Source organism: Armigeres subalbatus, chromosome 2 (genome assembly GCF_024139115.2).
Source record: "Armigeres subalbatus isolate Guangzhou_Male chromosome 2, GZ_Asu_2, whole genome shotgun sequence".
Lineage (NCBI taxonomy): Eukaryota > Metazoa > Arthropoda > Insecta > Diptera > Culicidae > Armigeres > Armigeres subalbatus.
The window spans coordinates 269,122,481-269,140,383 of NC_085140.1; the positions used below are offsets into that span (position 1 = coordinate 269,122,481).

The 17,903-nt window shown below is 38.3% G+C and overlaps 1 protein-coding gene and 2 long non-coding RNA genes across 4 annotated transcripts; 1 reads left to right on the forward strand and 2 right to left on the reverse strand.

Moving 5' to 3' along the window:
- Nucleotides 1-2,069: 2,069 nt before the first annotated feature.
- Nucleotides 2,070-2,876, reverse strand: LOC134216340 (uncharacterized). Its single transcript, XR_009980624.1, has 4 exons — nt 2,727-2,876; nt 2,489-2,623; nt 2,316-2,397; nt 2,070-2,244 (listed from the first exon to the last, which is right to left on the reverse strand). It is a non-coding gene; the product is annotated as an uncharacterized LOC134216340 (long non-coding RNA).
- A 2,662-nt stretch (nt 2,877-5,538) lies between these two features.
- On the reverse strand, nt 5,539-6,336 carry LOC134216341 (uncharacterized). Its single transcript, XR_009980625.1, has 2 exons — nt 6,202-6,336; nt 5,539-6,130 (listed from the first exon to the last, which is right to left on the reverse strand). It is a non-coding gene; the product is annotated as an uncharacterized LOC134216341 (long non-coding RNA).
- A 309-nt stretch (nt 6,337-6,645) lies between these two features.
- Nucleotides 6,646-12,340, forward strand: LOC134212211 (MPN domain-containing protein CG4751). Of its 2 annotated transcripts, none has more exons than XM_062689865.1 (7): nt 6,646-6,924; nt 6,985-7,092; nt 7,152-7,401; nt 7,442-7,568; nt 7,739-8,157; nt 8,215-9,675; nt 10,253-12,340. In XM_062689865.1, the coding sequence occupies exons 1-7, from the start codon at nt 6,853-6,855 to the stop codon at nt 11,983-11,985; spliced, it is 4,170 nt and encodes a 1,389-aa protein (XP_062545849.1). In that variant the 5' UTR covers nt 6,646-6,852; the 3' UTR covers nt 11,986-12,340. The 2 variants fall into 2 exon arrangements, with proteins under 2 accessions (XP_062545849.1, XP_062545850.1); XM_062689866.1 differs by having other exon boundaries at nt 6,647-6,924; nt 7,466-7,568.
- Nucleotides 12,341-17,903: the final 5,563 nt, after the last annotated feature.

A 17,903-nucleotide genomic window follows, 5' to 3' on the forward strand; every position in this document is an offset into this window, starting at 1 on the left:
ACTGCTATTCTGGAACGACGGATATGCTCGGCGCATTTCTTACCAAGTGCATATGTTAATCCTTTGCTACCAGAAAGAGGGTATACTCAAATATTTTTTCACTTTATCTTCAAATAATGTTAGTTTATTGGTATTTAGACTTCATCCGAATGCAGTACCGACTGTTGGAGACGGATATTTCGAGCTTGAGGTCTTGGAAGATGAAATTGATACCAGTAAAACGTGCTCAACTGAAACGAGCGAGCAGCCTGATCGATCAATGTTTAGCGATCAATGCGAGGAGTCTGATCAAACAGATCAAACTAAATTTCACGGAACTTCAGGGAACTCAGAAGATTCGAAAAGTTTCGAGTTTATAAAACTCAATGACTTTGTGCCATACGATGACAGTACTGAAATCAGTTACAAGCAGATGTATGAAGCCGAAAAATGGCAAAGAATTAAAGTTGAAAGCGAAAATAAAATTCTCAAGACAAAGTTAAGGGCGTCTGACCGAAAAAGTAAGTGGAGGCTGCAGTCAATCATTGCCAAAAAGAAAAGAATAATTGCGTTGTCTAGTGCACTGAATCTGGAACGAAAATCTAACAAAGAATCGAAACAGCTAGCTGACATTGTAAGATCAAACAAAATACTACATAACTCTTTAACAAACTCTAGAAAAAAGCGACAAGGACGAAGGTACAACGACGAAACTAAAAAGTTCGCCATGGGTACCTATCTCGCAGGGCCAGCAGCATATAGGTCCATTCAACAATCTGATGTTCTGGCATTGCCACATAAAATGACTCTAGGTAGGTGGAATGCAGACGTTCAGCTCACACCAGGAATTAACCACAAAATTTTGGATATTTTGGAGCAAAAGACCCGAAACTTTTCAAAACGTGAGAAAGCTGTCCTGATCGCTATAGACGGAATGTCCATCAAAGCCGAGTTAACTTACAATGCTCGCACGGATACTTTCATGGGATTCCCAAGTGATGGTAAGCTGAAAAGAATCGAGAAAAACAATCCCAAAATCCTTGCAACTGAGGCAGTGGCTATCATGGTATGCGGCGTTAGCACGTTAGATCCGTGCCGTTGGAGCGGAAATAGGACCGTTGGAATTCGATCCAAGGAGCTTCGTCGTTTTAAACAGGTATTTTCTTTTAAATTCTAGTTTGGATGAAAGCCTTGGAAATTTCTAATAATAATGTAGATTGAATAGTAATGCTTGCATATTTTCAGGGAATCGGATACGTTCTGGCTCATCATACACTTGGAAGTGCAGCGCAACTGGAGATAGTGATACAAACGATCAAGTCTCTTAAGCAACGTGGTTTAGAACCTGTTGCCTTGGTTATGGACCAATGTTCTACGAACATTAAGATGTTCAAAGATATTGGTGTTACAGAGAAAACTCCATTCCTTCAAGTTGATGATACAGTTCTTGCTCTGTTTTATGACAGTCCACACCTGATGAAAAATGCCAGGAACAACTTGTATAAGCAGAACGCGGTGTTCAAGAAAAAGATTGCCAGCTTCGAAGACATTCGAAAACTATACCATACTGATCATATCTCAGCTCCTAGACTGGTTCCTAAATTGGTAGAACGTTACGTTTACCAGAAACCATTTTCATCCATGAATGTTGCCCAAGCAGCGCGCACACTGAGTAGTTCAGTATCTAATGGTTTACAATACTACATTGAAACTGAAGAAATATCCAAAACAGCACAGGGAACTGCAAACTATACTCAGTTCTTCGATGTCTTATTCGACATATTTAATTCAAGAAGCTCATTCGAGATGACTTCAAAGGTAGTACACAGAAAGAAAAAACACTAATAAAATTAAAAAAACCATTGGTAAAATTAAAAAGTTGCGTTGGTTCTTTTTCGTAGAGAGTCTCATATGTTCAGTGCAAAAGTTAGTCAACTTTTATTTCCAATGCGTTTGAAAGTTTATGACAGGATCCAAAATTAAAAGTTTAAACTTTTGGAAACGAAACTGTAGAACTGTCAGATCGAAATTGTTACACTACACTGTTAAAATTAAAAGTTTTTTCCCTTCTAAAACGAAAATTAAATACATTTTATTTTACTTTAAAATTTTCTTTTCATTTAATGAAGTCAATTCTTTTTTGAAACATTTTATTTAATTTATTGTTTGTTAACCGATATTTAAATGCTGTTAAATAAAAATCGTTGCAATCGTTGACGCTGTTGGCCTCTGTTGAACCAGGCATTCTTCATTCGTCGTTTTCATCTGTCGAAGGAATAAATGAAATATTTAGAATTTTTTGCTCATAGATGGCTTTGAATTGTCCTGTGACCTACCTTAGCTTATCTAGTTTTATTATTATGCTCAGCACACTGATGACAAACTGCGGCCTCCTCATCCACCATTGACCGTTCCGTTCTGTAAAAGAAAAGAACAAGCATATTTTAGTGTTTAGGTATAACATTTTTCTTTTTCAATGCTTGGATCAAGTCTTTCGCATGCGTCTTACCTTGAATTGGATGTTTCGAGTATTCCCCTGTTCCAATCGAATGGTTCTTACATAGGGAAGTCTGACTTTGAGGCAAAGCAACGGAAAAAAAACTCCGTCGTTGAGACGCCATCACGTCGTTCGGTGAACTGATATCTAATCAGAGAAACAGAATAAACGATATTTTTATTAATTGGGTTCACTCACGTAGACATTTTTGAGGAGCACCATCTAAAATTTTTGTAAAATTAAAACGTACCTTCCGATTATATCCATCGCGGGAACGGCAATTTAATTAATTTTGCTACCCAAGCAAGAACAATCTGACCAATCTGTCACCATGGTCACCGATCAATGCCGCACAAACACAACCAAGAATTTGTTGTTTGCAGATTTGAAAACATCAATAATTGCTGCACTGAAAAAAACACTTTTTTAATTTACAGTTTGATCGGAGTAAAAACACTTTTAAAATAAAAAGATAACTTTCACAGTAAAAAAAATACTTTCATTTCAAAGAAAATAGAGCACTTTTTAAATATAAAGTTCAAAACACTTATTAAAATAATGTTTGTTTTTTGTGTGTATTAATGAACAGAAATTTAAAACAAAATTTTCAATACTGTACTTTTTCCTAGCCCTACCGAACAGCAATCAAAAGTTATTCCCTTCATTGGGATTTCTTAGATGAAGCAGAAGAAATCTTGCGAAATTTATATTTTGTACCACAAACCTGTTTCGATTTGAAGAAGGTAAATCTAACAAATCTTATTGAAACTAATTATGACCTAAAAACTTTTTTATTCTAGGCCGCCGAGGAAGCTAAAACGCTATCCATACGACAGCGCAAGCCAGCTTTCGTGAATGGATTTATCAATAACATACATGCTTTACGCTGGCTCTGGAATCATCTCAAAGATGACTATGGATTTGAATATTTGTGTACAAACTATCTCACCCAGGACCCACAAGAAAACAATTTCTCTGAGATTCGCAGACGATGTGGGAGGAATGATGTTCCAACGGCATATCAGTTCGGTGCGGCATATAAGTATGCTGCATTAGCTGCGAGTGCAAAATTGACCGAAGGGACGAATTGTGAGCACGATGACGCGTTACCTTTTCTGGAAGAGAAAGATTTCTCTGAAGAAAGTCACTCTGAAGTCCCACATTTCACATACAAATTTCAACCATTAGATACAAAACGGCCTAGTGACTATACTCCCAAAGAACTGAATGCACTTATGTACACTGAGCTGATTTACCATCTAAATTTTATGTGCAATGCACATATATTTTTGCAATCAAGCTTTGCACATAATTTTTATTGATTCTGCACATAAAACTGGAGATTATTCTTCCTGTTGAATTTATGTGCAACGCATACACAAAATAATTGTACAGTTAATGTATTTCAAATGCGTTCTTTCAATATTTTTTATGTGCAGCTGCAGATATTATTTATATGCATTTATTTAACCTAAATGGATTCTGATTATTTGTTTTGAACTGGAAATCAGACAAAAATAAAACATCATTTGCAAACAAAAACTTGCTGTTACTTTTATTGCATTTATTCATGAAGTAAACATAATTTCATCCAGAAAATTGTATACGAAGATGGGAATATGCGATACTGCACACACGCCGCTTTCAATGCAATCTCCTGGGTATGATGTCATCATTATTTCAAAGCACAACCAGCGAGATAACCTGCATCTCCTGCATCGGATGGGGTAACCAAAATCACCGCGTGTGGGGATAACATTTTTCACAGATTGGCGACAGATTCAAGTCACCATATGATCCTCCATTGCTGAACTCACGGGGTCTTTTGAACTCCCAATAGCATTGAACTGCCGTATCGTTCAACGCATGAAACGAGTGAAAATGTTTGCCATTTGAATGGCATTTGCTCCTGTAGCGTTGGCACCGCATAAATGTTTCCAATACATGGCCGTTCATCCAGTACACGTTGATCTGATAAAGTTGAAGCTGAAAATGAAGATGAAAGGCCATGAATATCAATTCATCATTAATTTAAACTGCTTACCTTTTTTTGTCCAGATGGAAATAAGTTTGCTCAAGCCGAGTCGAGCCATCACCAGGCAGCCATTTCTAGATTGCTTTGAGAATAGGTCGTATGTGCAAAAGAGAGTCTCTCTTTGGATCTATTCTTTTTCGATTATTATGAAACTATACAAAGATTTACTTCGAATTTCTTGGCAGATATTCAAAGACAATAGCAATGTCTATCATGCTGAAGTGGAAATGTAGCAAAATATGCAAAACTAGCCGATATATTGGCGAAAGAGAGCGTGATCAAAGAGAATCTCTCGTTTGCACATACGACCTATTCTCAAAGCAATCTAGAATTTTAATGTTTGGAAAAAATGAGCTTTTCATTGTGCGCTCTTAAATTTTATGTGCGGGAAATGATATTTATCAACTATATGTCTGTGCAGATAAAATTTATTGGCAAGTTTGATAAACAATAAATGAATTACTCTTATATTGTATAAGTTTTGATATTGAATATCAATGTTGACAAACGAAATTCAAATGCTGCAAATAAAATTGAGCTAAAGCTAGTCGAATCTATTCTATATGATTAACGCACATAAAATATAATTGCGATTTGATCTCAGTGTACATCATTGGGGCATCAGTACTGAAACTGAAGCACAAGAAGTGTAGAAAACGTCTGCTCTTGAGTCAGTCCGAAGTAATACAGGAATCCAACATGGCTTATACATTTAGTTTACTGAAAAATGCTCGATGCTACCCGGGAACCATACTGTTTGAAATAGGTTTTCTCGCGTACACCGCATTTCGCCAGAGGTTTTCTAAGTATCTGTATCAGAGCCGGAAAAACGTGAAGGCTAGATTATCCGAACATGTCGATTATGACAAGTTTGAGGGAAACGTTTGCCTGACTTGCTTCAGGACAGTTTTAGATAAGATCTTCAACACTCTGATTTCCGGATACCTAAAAGAACTACGAGCACAGAAACGCACTGCTTCGAAGAAAGTTGTTGGAAATGGACATCGAAACAAAAAAGCAAGAAGAATGAACCTACCAGAATTATAATTTGTAAGAAAATCCAATCTTTGCGGATAGATACTAACTTCGTCGAGATAAAACAGTAGCGTTGATCGATACGTTAAGAATACTAATAAAAAAATCTACGTTATAAAATAGAAGGCAGCTGAGTATGTTTTTGTATTAATCACTTCACATATTTCGTCTTTACATAAAACATTAAATAAAACATCTACCAAAAATTCACTTCTTTTCATTTGTTCATTAATTGTAATAATATATTTAGTGTGCCACTGTACTACCAATGCACTATATAAGCAATTGTAAGCAATTGGATAGTTGCTTCACCTTTCTCGTATTTTTAATATGGTCTGCTTACAGTGGGTTGAAAGAATAACACACTGTGGGTAGTAAAATTAACATAAACAACATAAAAGAAGACTGCAACATAGACGTAGAGCACGATTCATTTCTCGAGCCAGAAACAAGTATGCCTCCGGCATCAGTTAATAATCGACATCCATAACTAATCACCTCTTCACCGGATCATGTCTGCAAATCCATTTACGCTGCTACGGGCAACATCTGTTGCAAAAGTTTTCTGGCGGGTACTACCAATGCTGAAACACAATTACAAAAGTTGATAGTTTTTTGAATGTAGATTAGTGTTGAAATGAATAATTCTACCTACCTGGTTAGTTTGTTTCCCGATATCGTAAAGGCAAAACATGATGTATTCGTAGCATGATCTTCATAAAATTTAAAAGAAATAGAGACGATATCACATATTCGATCGACTTTGACCACAACGGCAACGATATTTGTTTTGTTTTCACAGAGGTTGACAGACAGGGGAGCACCCACCAGTGTTTAAATAAATTCCTGCGCGAGGGATTCTACACTAGTAAATTGAAGCTTGGGAACGTGTGTTATAGACGGCGTTAGTGTGAAGGCAAATTGAGATGAACTATTATTTTTAAGAAATTTGTTCACAGTGTTATGTCTGTTAGTCTGTGGTTTTACCATATTTCCTCATTGCTAGCGCAGACTCTTTTCAAATGTTATGCGAGAATTTTCTCTTTTTCGAAACAGAAAAAAAGAAACAAAAGAGATAATGCAAAAATGCAAGCCGATAAATGTCATCAAAATGCTTTGTATTCGGCGGTGTGTCGCAAATTTTTCTTGTCTCTTGCTAGAAGTTTGAAATTATAATTTATACCTATAAAAAGCTAATATTCAATATAAAATTTATTAATTAAGTGAGTTGTGCAACTGGTGCCGTGAATTCATATAAAATTTATAAGTTTGAAACAGGTTTTCGGGCTGAAAATCGCTTTAGAAAATGTCAACAAAAGCCAGTGAAGAAGAGGCTCACCATGATGAGAGTGACATTACGGATGAGTTTATTGATGATGTTAGTGGTTTTGCTGTGATCCGAAAAAAAAAGTTTCTGATATGTTTTTTCAATTTTTAGGAAGGCGATAAATCTGGGTACTTTCCAGGTAAAACCGTTACGATACAGATGTTGCTTGGTGCGAATGTCCTGCAGGCTGGGAAGGGTGCTATGAGCATTGAGTATTTGGTAAGAGTCCTGATCCATTTTATGTTATTTCTTAAAAGAACAATCTGAGTCGGTTTTAGGGACAAAAATTTATCGGAGATCTGCTGCCGGACGGAAAGATAAAATCTCACGAAACGGAAACCATTTTCTGTTCTCCGAGTGCTTGGGCCATTTACTGCAAGCGCATAATCAATCCGGACAAGAAATCGGGTTGTGGATGGGCTAATGTTAAGTACAAAGGCCGGAAATTAGATGCTTACAAGGCGGCGTACCACCGCAAACAATCGCAGAAGGAAAAGGATCACAAGGACGATGTAGCTCCAGTTGATGGTATAGTATTAGGTTGACAGTAACTAGATAATATTTATAGGCTGTGCCGAAATTGTCATTTTAGATGCCCCAGAAGAAACTGAAGAAGATAAGACAGCAATGGAACCACCTCCAGTCCGGAGAAATATAGTGCAACATAATACCGTTAGCAATCGTAATATGCTACAGTAAGTATGAAAAGCTGAACAATACTTATATATGACATATATTGAGCATTATCTATCTGCATCCAGGTATTTTTTTACCGGTTGGAATTTATAAATTTCTTGGCTAATCTGAGCTTTCACAGTTTTTAAATACCACCAATCAATTACTAATAAAAATTTCAATGTTTTAGTGATGCAAATACTTTGATCGAGTCCATACCTTTTACGTCTATTGGTAAGATGCAACCGTTCCTGGTCTCGGTGTCTTCGTCCACAATCCTGGTTATGGATTTCCATTGCCATCTTACGAACAATGAAGTATGTGGATATCTTGGTGGCACGTGGGATATCAATGCACATAATCTGTCAATCACGCACGCTTTTCCTTGTCGTAATTCACGATACGATCGCGATAAGGCCGCTATGTGTGAGTTACAGATTCAGAAACTGATGGTTAAGAAAAATCTCAACCTGGTTGGGTGGTATCACTCCCACCCGCGTTTTCCGGTGCAACCAACATTGAGGGATTGTGATGCTCAATTGGAGTATCAAATTAAAATGAGGGGACCAACGGAAGCTTCCTACATACCATGTGTGGGTTTTATCTGCTGTGAGTATTTTAATCTGCATAAATTGTACAATCATTAGTAAACAAACTTTTTTTTAGCTCCTTACAATGACGATAATATTACTTTGGAATCAAGCATTCTGTCGTTCTGGGTTTTACCACCGCCGGAAAATCGTCCTGCGGAATATGGACGACCGATGCAGATGTCATATAACTTAATACATGATGAGCTGCTCTCGGAAGATATTAAGGAAGAAATGATGCTAACTGTGGATTACTACAAGCAGTTCAATCGTGAGCTAATCAATTTTCAATCCGCTTACAAAAATGAGATAACGTACATTGAAAAATTGAAAAGAACTCTGCAACCAAAGTTTCCATTGGATTCATTAACTGGACATTTCTGGAATTGGATCCGCGAACTATTGGGATTAGATCCAGAAGAAATTATTGCCATTCCGGAACCACCACCGCCTCCCCCCGTACCTATAAGCATTCCCAGGATTCCAGAGCCTCTGTCCACCCCAGCAATTGTCAATCTGACTAACGTGGAAGATAGCAGCGCCACTACCGAGAACAAGAATGATGATGACTTCGACGGAGTGTCCGAAATGGGTGATTCCGATGTAATTTCCCTGAAGGATGATGACCCGAAAGTACCTTCATTGGCCGTTCCTAGCTTACAAGCGCAGCTTAAGCGACCGTCCGGTTTGAACATGACGCCGTCTCCATTGTCTAGCTCACTAGTAGTATTGCCAACAAATCTAAGCCAGAATAATTCCAACAACGCCAACAATAACAATAATGTTAACAATCACGGATCCATAACTACTAATACATCTTCTCCCAGAGATAGTCCCATCACAATTCCATCGAATTCAGCAAGTCCTGCAAAGTTTGAAATCCCCGTCCGTGCGAGTCCATCTCCGGCTAAATCGGATACTTCATCATGTCGTAGCCGCACCAGAAATTCGCCTGCTCCGAGCCCAGGCAAGCTCTCCATTGGGGACATACTCGGAAGTGGCAATAGGAATAGCCCCACCCTCAACTCTCTAATTGGAAACATGGGCAACAACGTGTCCAACATTCACGATCTTTATGCTGCTACGTTTGCCTCTCTGGGCAGCTCACTTCCAGCGAATCTCCTCCCTCAGGATTATGCCTCACTCTTCCAGAACACGAAACGTGACGAGTATGGTCTATCGGCATTAAATGCATTGGCTCAAGTCGCAGCCGCATCCGGAATCTCAAATTCGCAAATCAACGAGACTCTCCTACACAGTCTCAACAGAAGCATTTCTTCTAAAACAGGACAGACATCAACGGTCACTACTACAACGGCCACAATGACCCCGAGCAATGCCTCGTCTACGGTGGCCGCAGCTGCAGCGGCGGCAGCAGCAGCAGCTAGCAATTCATCATTACCGGCAATTCCCAATATGAAGGAATTTATGCAGCAGCTCGAGAAAGGAAACCTAAGCTTACTGATGCAATCTCAGTACGCGAATCCATTGGCTGGGATGACAGGACTTCCTGGACAATCGAGTACTGGATCGAGCGGTGAGTTATAAGATAGTTTAAAATGACCATTAGTGGGCCCTCTAGTAGATGAATTTGACTCTTGCTCGCTATTAAGCTAGTAAATACGCAAAGCATCACTTGCGTAACATCTAATAACAAGTTTGACACTTCAATCATTCAGCAGATTTCAGAGAATTTCAGTGATATTCACCGAAATCTCAAAAGCAGAATTGTTCGGTAATTACTTCACCGATTTTCTCTGTTTTTTTCTTTTGTGCAGCTGTCAAAACCACTGAAAATCTGTGAAATTATTTACCGAACAGTTCTTACTATTGAGATTTAGGTGAAATTTCACAGAAATCTACAATCTGAAATTTCACAAAGTCTACAACTCTATCTACATCTCCTATGAGTGTTACAAATTTAGAACACTTAAGTACACGACGTTTTTTGCTCAAATCCTGCTGCAGCTGCTTGTTCAGCCCAAGCCGTTTAAAGTTGTAGTCGGAATTCTTTATTTTCATAAGCTTTTGATACCCACAGAGAACATTTCTGTATTTTTTAAAATGAAAGTTTTCTGATTGAAATCTAACCGAAAATAATTACCATTTTTCAGGCGGTAAATCCGGATCGAGTCGTTCATCCAGCAAATCATCACGTTCGAAATCACAACAACAATCGGTCCAGCAGCAACTGCAGCAAGCGCAGCAGCAGTTGCTCCAGCAGCAACAACAGCAACATCAAACACTTATGGATTATGCCGATTTCACCAGCAAGTTCGACCAAAGCAAACTTGCCGATCTGATGAAATCTCCCGAATACTCTCAAATACTTCTACAGCAAGCACAGGCCTTGGGAAGTCTTGGAAGTGAGATCTCGATAATTAAGAAACCTTCATCCAAGAACAGTTCAAACGCATCAGCCGGCAATGCAAACAACAGCAACAGCAATGCACAGAACATCAGTGCGTCAACGGGAAACACAAACAAGAAGGACTCGGCCAGTGACCTGATCACAAAACTTCGCACGATTTTTTCCACCGATTCATATCTCCCACCAATGCCAACGGCAGCTGATATCAATTTGCTGGCCGAGCAATCACAGAAAGTTCCGGAAATCCAACAGATTCTCAATTCTGGAAACCTGGACGATATCCAAGTTCTATTAAAAGCGCAGTCTCTGTCCAACAATATGCTGGATTTCGCTGCCTTCCAGCAAGGCACTTCCGGAGTAGGCGCAAACATTGGCGAAGGGTCCAACAAGGCCAGCAAGAATGCTGCCAAGGAAGAACGCGAAAGGGAACGGGAGCGAGAACGTGAACGCGAGCGTGAAAGGGAACGGGAACGGGAAAGGGAACGAGAACGTGAACGGGAAAATGCTGCAGCCGCAGCTGCTATGAATCCATATCTATCCGCCAGCAACCTATCAGCTCTTTTTGAGCCAGTCCAGCGTTCCTCTTCAGGCAAATCAAACAAGGCAGATAAGAACAAAGGTTCTTCTGATCGCAGCGCTACCAGCGTTGCATCCAATCCGGCTGATATGTTGAACAGCTTGTTCACATCTGCTGTAGGAGGAGCCGGAGTTGCTGACATGAATGCTTTGCTCTACGGTCAAGGCAAAGGAGGTCCTGATTTAAGCATGCTATTCGGAGCGGCTGGAGTAAGTTCCGCACCAACTTCTTCTTCTAATTCGAACACAACTTCAACTGCTGCTGCTGCCGCTGCTGCAGCAGCCAAACAGAGTCTCGATTATCTGTCTATGTTTCCGAACTTTTCTTCATCCAAGCTTCCCGAAATGTCGGCTCTTTTTCAGACCGATAAATTCGAAATCCCAGACCCGCTGGCCAAGGCAACACTGGAAGCCAACAATATGTATCTGGCTCCGTCAGCATCCTTGCTGAAACTTCAACAGGAAGCATTCAATTCCATGATGATGAAGCCTCCAAAATCATCGTCCTCCTCAACATCTTCTTCCAGCAAGATCGAGACACCGCCCCCAATCGTCGCCTCGCCTGGAGCGCGCTCGACTCCTACAAAGTCCGCTAGTCGCGAAAGTCCTTCGCTTGGTCCGAAGTACAATTTTAGTGCGGTCGATCTTGCGGTGTCTAGTGTTCCGCTTGCGGCTTCCTCACCCCTCGGTGCGGCCGATTTGTCTAGAAAAACTCCTCAAACTCCACCGGTGGATATGCCAGCTTCGCCGTCCATTCAAACCACTCCGCCTGCAACGGCTGGATCGTCGCAAATTTTGCCACCTTATAAGAAGCGCATGGAGTTCTCGTCGATTGCCGATCTCGTTGCTGCACCCCCCAGCAAGATGCCGAAACTATCGTCGGAGCATTTGGACCCATAAATTGCTGTTGATTGAATCGGTGGTAAGTTTTTGGACAAACTTCTTTATCGCAGATTACTTCAGTATTGGATGTAGGTTTAAGATGCATAAGTCAGCACAAGATGATTTAGAACTGATTTATATTCAATCATGACATTTATCAATTGAGCAAGTAATTTGTCCGAGACACGACATATGAAAGAGTAGTGAAATACTCGCCAATGAGCATTTTTCTTCCGAATCTCGAAAGATTTTTTCGGAAGGTCACCCTTGATTTGATATTTTTAAACAGCTCCGTAACTCAAAAAGTTACAATAATAATAATCAAAGTATTGATAAAACAGATATAATAATATACAACTACGTGTGATCACAATTCAGCTTTTTTAATAATAGAAATTATGAGAAAGCCAGATTTCCCTGCCCTAGGATAATGGGATCGACGTTGGTTCCTCAAATGTCGGTAGGTATACGAAAAGGCTTGCTCCAAAAACAAACTTTTTATAGAAATACCGGAGACCTACAGCAGGGCTGGTAGTAATTCACTTTTCAGTGACTTGGTCACTATTTTGAGTCAAGTCACTAAAAAGTCACTATCGCATCCAAAGTCAGTAAAGTCACTATTTTTCGGAAAATGGTCACTCAAGTCTCTATTTTCGCACCGCCGATTTATTACAATATTAAAAATCACTTGTAGTTTTACTCAACATGTTTGCACTACTCTACATTAAACACCTTCCTTCTTTTTGCTGCGAAAACCGGCTGAAATTACCTTTTCGCTTCTTTTTACTAACTCATAAACCAATGCTTAGTGCTTGATACACTGCAGCCATACACATAGGTGTTTGTCTCATGTTTGCTGGGATTGCTATGTACAGTAGGGTGGTTCAAATTAGTATTAAAAAACCTTTTTTAAAGCTTCGTTCTATATTTGATGCCCTGACGCTGCTAACAAATTTCAGCCAAATACATGGAGAAAAAAATATGGTAGAATCAATCAAAATCTAGCTCATTTCAACCATCGTTCAAGGTTAATTTTGGCCCAAATAAACTGTTAGTTTGATTTGACCGTATGCGATGGTTGAAACAAACTAAAATTTAGTGTTGATAATTTCGCATGATTTGGGTATATTCAACCAAAACCAAGGTTGAATTGACTATTGAGTTGGTTGTTGCTTTTTGACAGTTCATAAAACGAACTAATGGGATTGTTGTTTCTAACAGAATATTCACTTTGCTACAACCAAATCTTTGTTTGAAACAACACTGCCCATGATCGCATATTTGTAACATTTGCATTTTAGTTGATTTTGTAAATCATTTGTCAATCCTCCCCACAAACTCAATCATTTCCAGCTTACCATAGATAAGCAAGATAGTAAAGCCTATTTTTATGTTGTAGGATCAGGAGCAGTAAATACACCCAATTCTTTTTTTACACGGGGAAAAAAGTTTTCAGTTCAAAATTTGAAAATCCGTGTAAAAAAAGTTTTATGATTTCTCGACGAATCATGCAAAATTGAGCAACTTTGCAAAAAATCTGTATGGGATTTTTTTACACGGCCGTGATAAAACAGAATCGGGTGTAGAGCATTCTGAACGATTCACAGGCCTTCGACAAAATGAACGAAATAATATATTTAAAATAAACAAATTCTTCTGTTATTTCTACAAGCTGCTTCCTGTGTTGCCACATATATACAGATTTTTCTGTAATGATACAGATTTTTGAGTCTTTTTCGTACCAAGAATCTGTAAATACAGATTACAGATTTTTTAGAAATAAACAGATTTTATACAGGTTTTGAACATTCTAGAAAAAAATCATTTCTCGCAAAAACATCTTCTTCAACGACTCTACATTCCAACTGGTACTTGACCTGCTTTTTAATACTATTTCCCACCCGAAAACACCCTAGGCCCCAACTCGCCATCTCCTGATTGTCAATCGTATACGCCTTCCAGCAAATTTCTGCTTCAAATTTTTCATAGGACGAGTTAGTACTAGCCTATTTTATTCCACCATTTGATTGTAATTTCACCGACACGGCATTATTACACGACCTCAACAGTAAGGCCGTCTTTAGTGTCTCGTGCATACTTGACTCGAAATCGAATAAACTCGTAGTCGAGTCAAGTATGAGACACTTACTGTTGAGGTCAGACTACGTATCTGCATGGTTCAAGGAGTATACTTAATTGTAATTAAAAAATCCAACTTAATTCACCGAGTAGTGATACTGCCTTTCTCGCATTTAGCAAAGACACCAACCTTATATGGTGAATATGGTTCGATGAACCATTTTCTTTATAACTTTCAAACGCAACGGTCGATCGTTTTAAAATTCAATAGTGATCAACTAGCCTTTGCCCCCTGTCGAATGAAACTTGTTGCGAGGAAATAGGTTAAGGATTACTATATGAAAAGTTGTCTAATGTTTTTTTTAGCTTTTCTGCACACACATACACACGGACAGACAGACATTTGTTAGACTCGTCGAGCTGAGTCGAATGGTATATAACACTATGGGTCTCCGAAGCTTCTATAAAAAGTTCGCTTTCGGAGTGAAATGATAGCCTTTCGGTACAACTTTGTTGTACGAGAAAGGCAAAAATGTAAAAAACAAGCAACAAAATAGTATAGCGATAAGTCTTTGTCCTCATCTGCAGAGGATAAAGACAATGTGGCGTTCCATTTTGTCTGCAACAAATATGGTGAGGTAATTGTTGTGAACTTTTTGAACTGCGAAAATTTGTAAATTTCTGAAGTAAAACACAAATCTTATCAAAAGATGGCTTTGGTTATGTCTAAACATTAATAACTGATACTTTTTCATCATCGAAAATTCAATACTTTTCTCAATTTGGGTTTGAGACAAACGCTTGTTGCAAGTTGAGTTTGTCCCGACATTTATATGAGAGGACAATGTTGCTGTTATTGGCAATGTTGTAATTTTACATTCACTGGTAAAGTTACAATTAAGAGGTGGAATGAAATGGGATAATACAGAAGAGGTTGTAAACTACAGAGAAAAAATGTCGATTCGGTTCCCTTTTGTTGTACTGTTCGAAACATATTGGAAACAGAACTGTCAAATCGTATGATTTTTTTCTTCCTCGCTGATCCTGCCTGCATGTTTCGGACAACGACGACAAAGATAATCTTTCTCTGTAGTTTATAATATCTTTTGATTTTACTAACTCGTCTTGTGACAAGTGAAAACATTCAACTAAAAAGTCCAAGATAGTTTTCTATGTCATTGTAGAGGTTATTTTTATTTTTGACCAATTGACTCGCAGATTATGTGAAAGTATGTACAACCACCATACCATAATCGAAGATGAAATTGATGTGATTGTATGAAATTGACAGAAATATTAAGAAGTTTATGAATAAAGAAACAACACATTCAATTTCACAACAATTCAACGTGCCCACACATCATCTATTCATCGACTTCAAAGCCGCATATGATACAATCGATCGGGACCAGCTATGGCAGCTAATGCACGAAAACGGATTTCCGGATAAACTGACACGGTTGATCAAAGCGACGATGGATCGGGTGATGTGCGTAGTTCGAGTTTCAGGGGCATTCTCGAGTCCCTACGAAACCCGCATAGGGTTGATGGTCTCTCGTGTCTGCTATTCAACATCGCTTTGGAAGGGGTAATACGAAGAGCAAGGATTAACACGAGTGGTACAATTTTCAATAAGTCCGTCCAGCTATTTGGCTTCGCCGACGACTTAGATACTATGGCACGTAACTTTGAGAAGATGGAGGAAGCCTACATCAGACTGAAGAGGGAAGCCAAGCGGATCGGACTCAGGGTGTCTACTCATCTGTAAAAAGAAAATTCCCTGATTTTTCCAGGTTTTTTCCAGGTGTTTTACATTAATTTCCAGGTAAAAACAAACGTGCCATATATAGATTTTAACAGCAAAATAATCAACTAAAAATAGTAAATAATGCGAAAAAAAATTTTTTTTATGGAATTTTTTGGTGGTCTTACAAAAGCAATGTTGTAAATTACTCAAGAAATTCTCCCAGGAATTCCTTCGCAAGTTTACCCAGAAATTGCTTCAGCCATTCAATCAAAATTCCGTCAAAAATCACATAGGAAGTTCCTCTAGGTATTCCTTTGGAAATTTCTCCATAGATTCCATCGGAAAATCCTCCGGATTTAAAGAATTTCCTTTAGAATTTCCTCCACGATTCAATTTGAAAATTTCTTTGCTAAAACTTTAGAAAACATCTCAAGGAATTGTTCCGGAAAATCATTTAGAGATGCATTTGGCGATTCCTTTACAATTTTTTTTGGGTTCCTTTAGGTGTTTGTTCGAAAATGTCTTGTGAAAACCCCTCAGAAATACCTTTATAAAATACTTTGAAGATTTCTTCAGATATTCTTCTGATTTTTTTTTTTAATTTGGTTAAGAATTCTTTCGGAAATTTCTTAGAATTTTATCTCAGCTGTTTTTTTTTAAAGAAACTAAAGAAAACTTCTTAAGGAAATGTTCCGGAAATATGTTTGGGAATTTCTTTAGGAAATCCTTCAGAACTTCTTACGAAAACTCCTCCAAGAAATGTGTTGATGTAAAAATATGAGATTGCTGGATCCACGACTTTAGGCATGAGGACGTTAGGCATAATACCTTTTTTATGTCGTGGGCTAATTTTGGGGCATTTTATGCTTAACATTTTTTATGCCTAACGTCCTTATACCTGTGCGTGATCAACATCTAGTTTGTGACCAACATCTAGTTTGCTTGGATCTAGACCCGTAATGCTGGGTAGACACCTTTACGTGGTGTGTTACGGAATAAGATCTACCACGGTTACATTGCCAGCTACAGGCAATTCCTGACCCAACGTTTACCTTCCTCATTATCCAACTCCGTGGTACTTATGAGGGTGTCGCTAAGTCGGTGGCCTCTCGTTTAGTAAGTACCAAATCCAGTTACGGTGAAGATGGGCGTGGCCAGGAGTAGTAATCCTCATGCTAATGCTAATGCTAATGCTAACATCTAGTTTGCTTGGATCTAGCAGCCACGGTACCGGTACTATAAGTGTCAAACGGCCAAGTTATAGCCTATTCAGATTACGCCATTTATGATCATAAATGATAAACAACAACCTGATGCCATTCCCATACATTAAGTTTTCTTTCTCAGCTTTAACACGATATTTATTACGATAAATAATCTAATCGTAATCTGATTACGCTATTAAGCTTATTGAAGCATATTTTGGCGGAATAATTTCAATGGTTACAGCGCCACTAGCGTTCTATTACTGCTTTACTGTAAAAACCTTCGGAAAATGCGTCGGATATTGTTTTGAAATTCCTTGGATTTTTTTAGGAGCTCATTCAAAGCACCTTGAGGAAACCTTTAGAAAACACCTGGAGGAGTTTTCCCGGACACTTTGCTTGTAAGAATTATTTGGAAATTCTCCGAGAATACCTTTACAAACTCCTTTGAAAAATCCATTCGGAATTCCTTAGGCTATTCTTCCAAGAATTCCTTGAGCAAAAATCCTTCATAAATCACTTTACAAATTGGGAATTTCTTAAATTTCTTTCGTTTTGAAATTCATCCGGGAATTCTTTTCGGTTTTTATCTTGGAAATTCCTCCAGAAATAATTTACAAAATTGCTAATCTTTCTTATGGACACTTTTTAGTGATTTCTTTGAAAAATTCCTGATCCCGAAATTCCTTCGGAACTTCCTCCAGGATTTTTTTTGAAAAATTCTAACTAATTTAGTATTTTTTAATATATTCCTTTTTTCCTCTTTATTTAAGTGATTTTTTAATTTTAAATTGAAGTTCATCACTAATATATTCCTAAAGAATTTCCGAGAGAATACGCAAAATAATTTACAAAGAAATCCCTAATTGATTTCTTGAATAAATTCCCATATTTCACCAGGAATA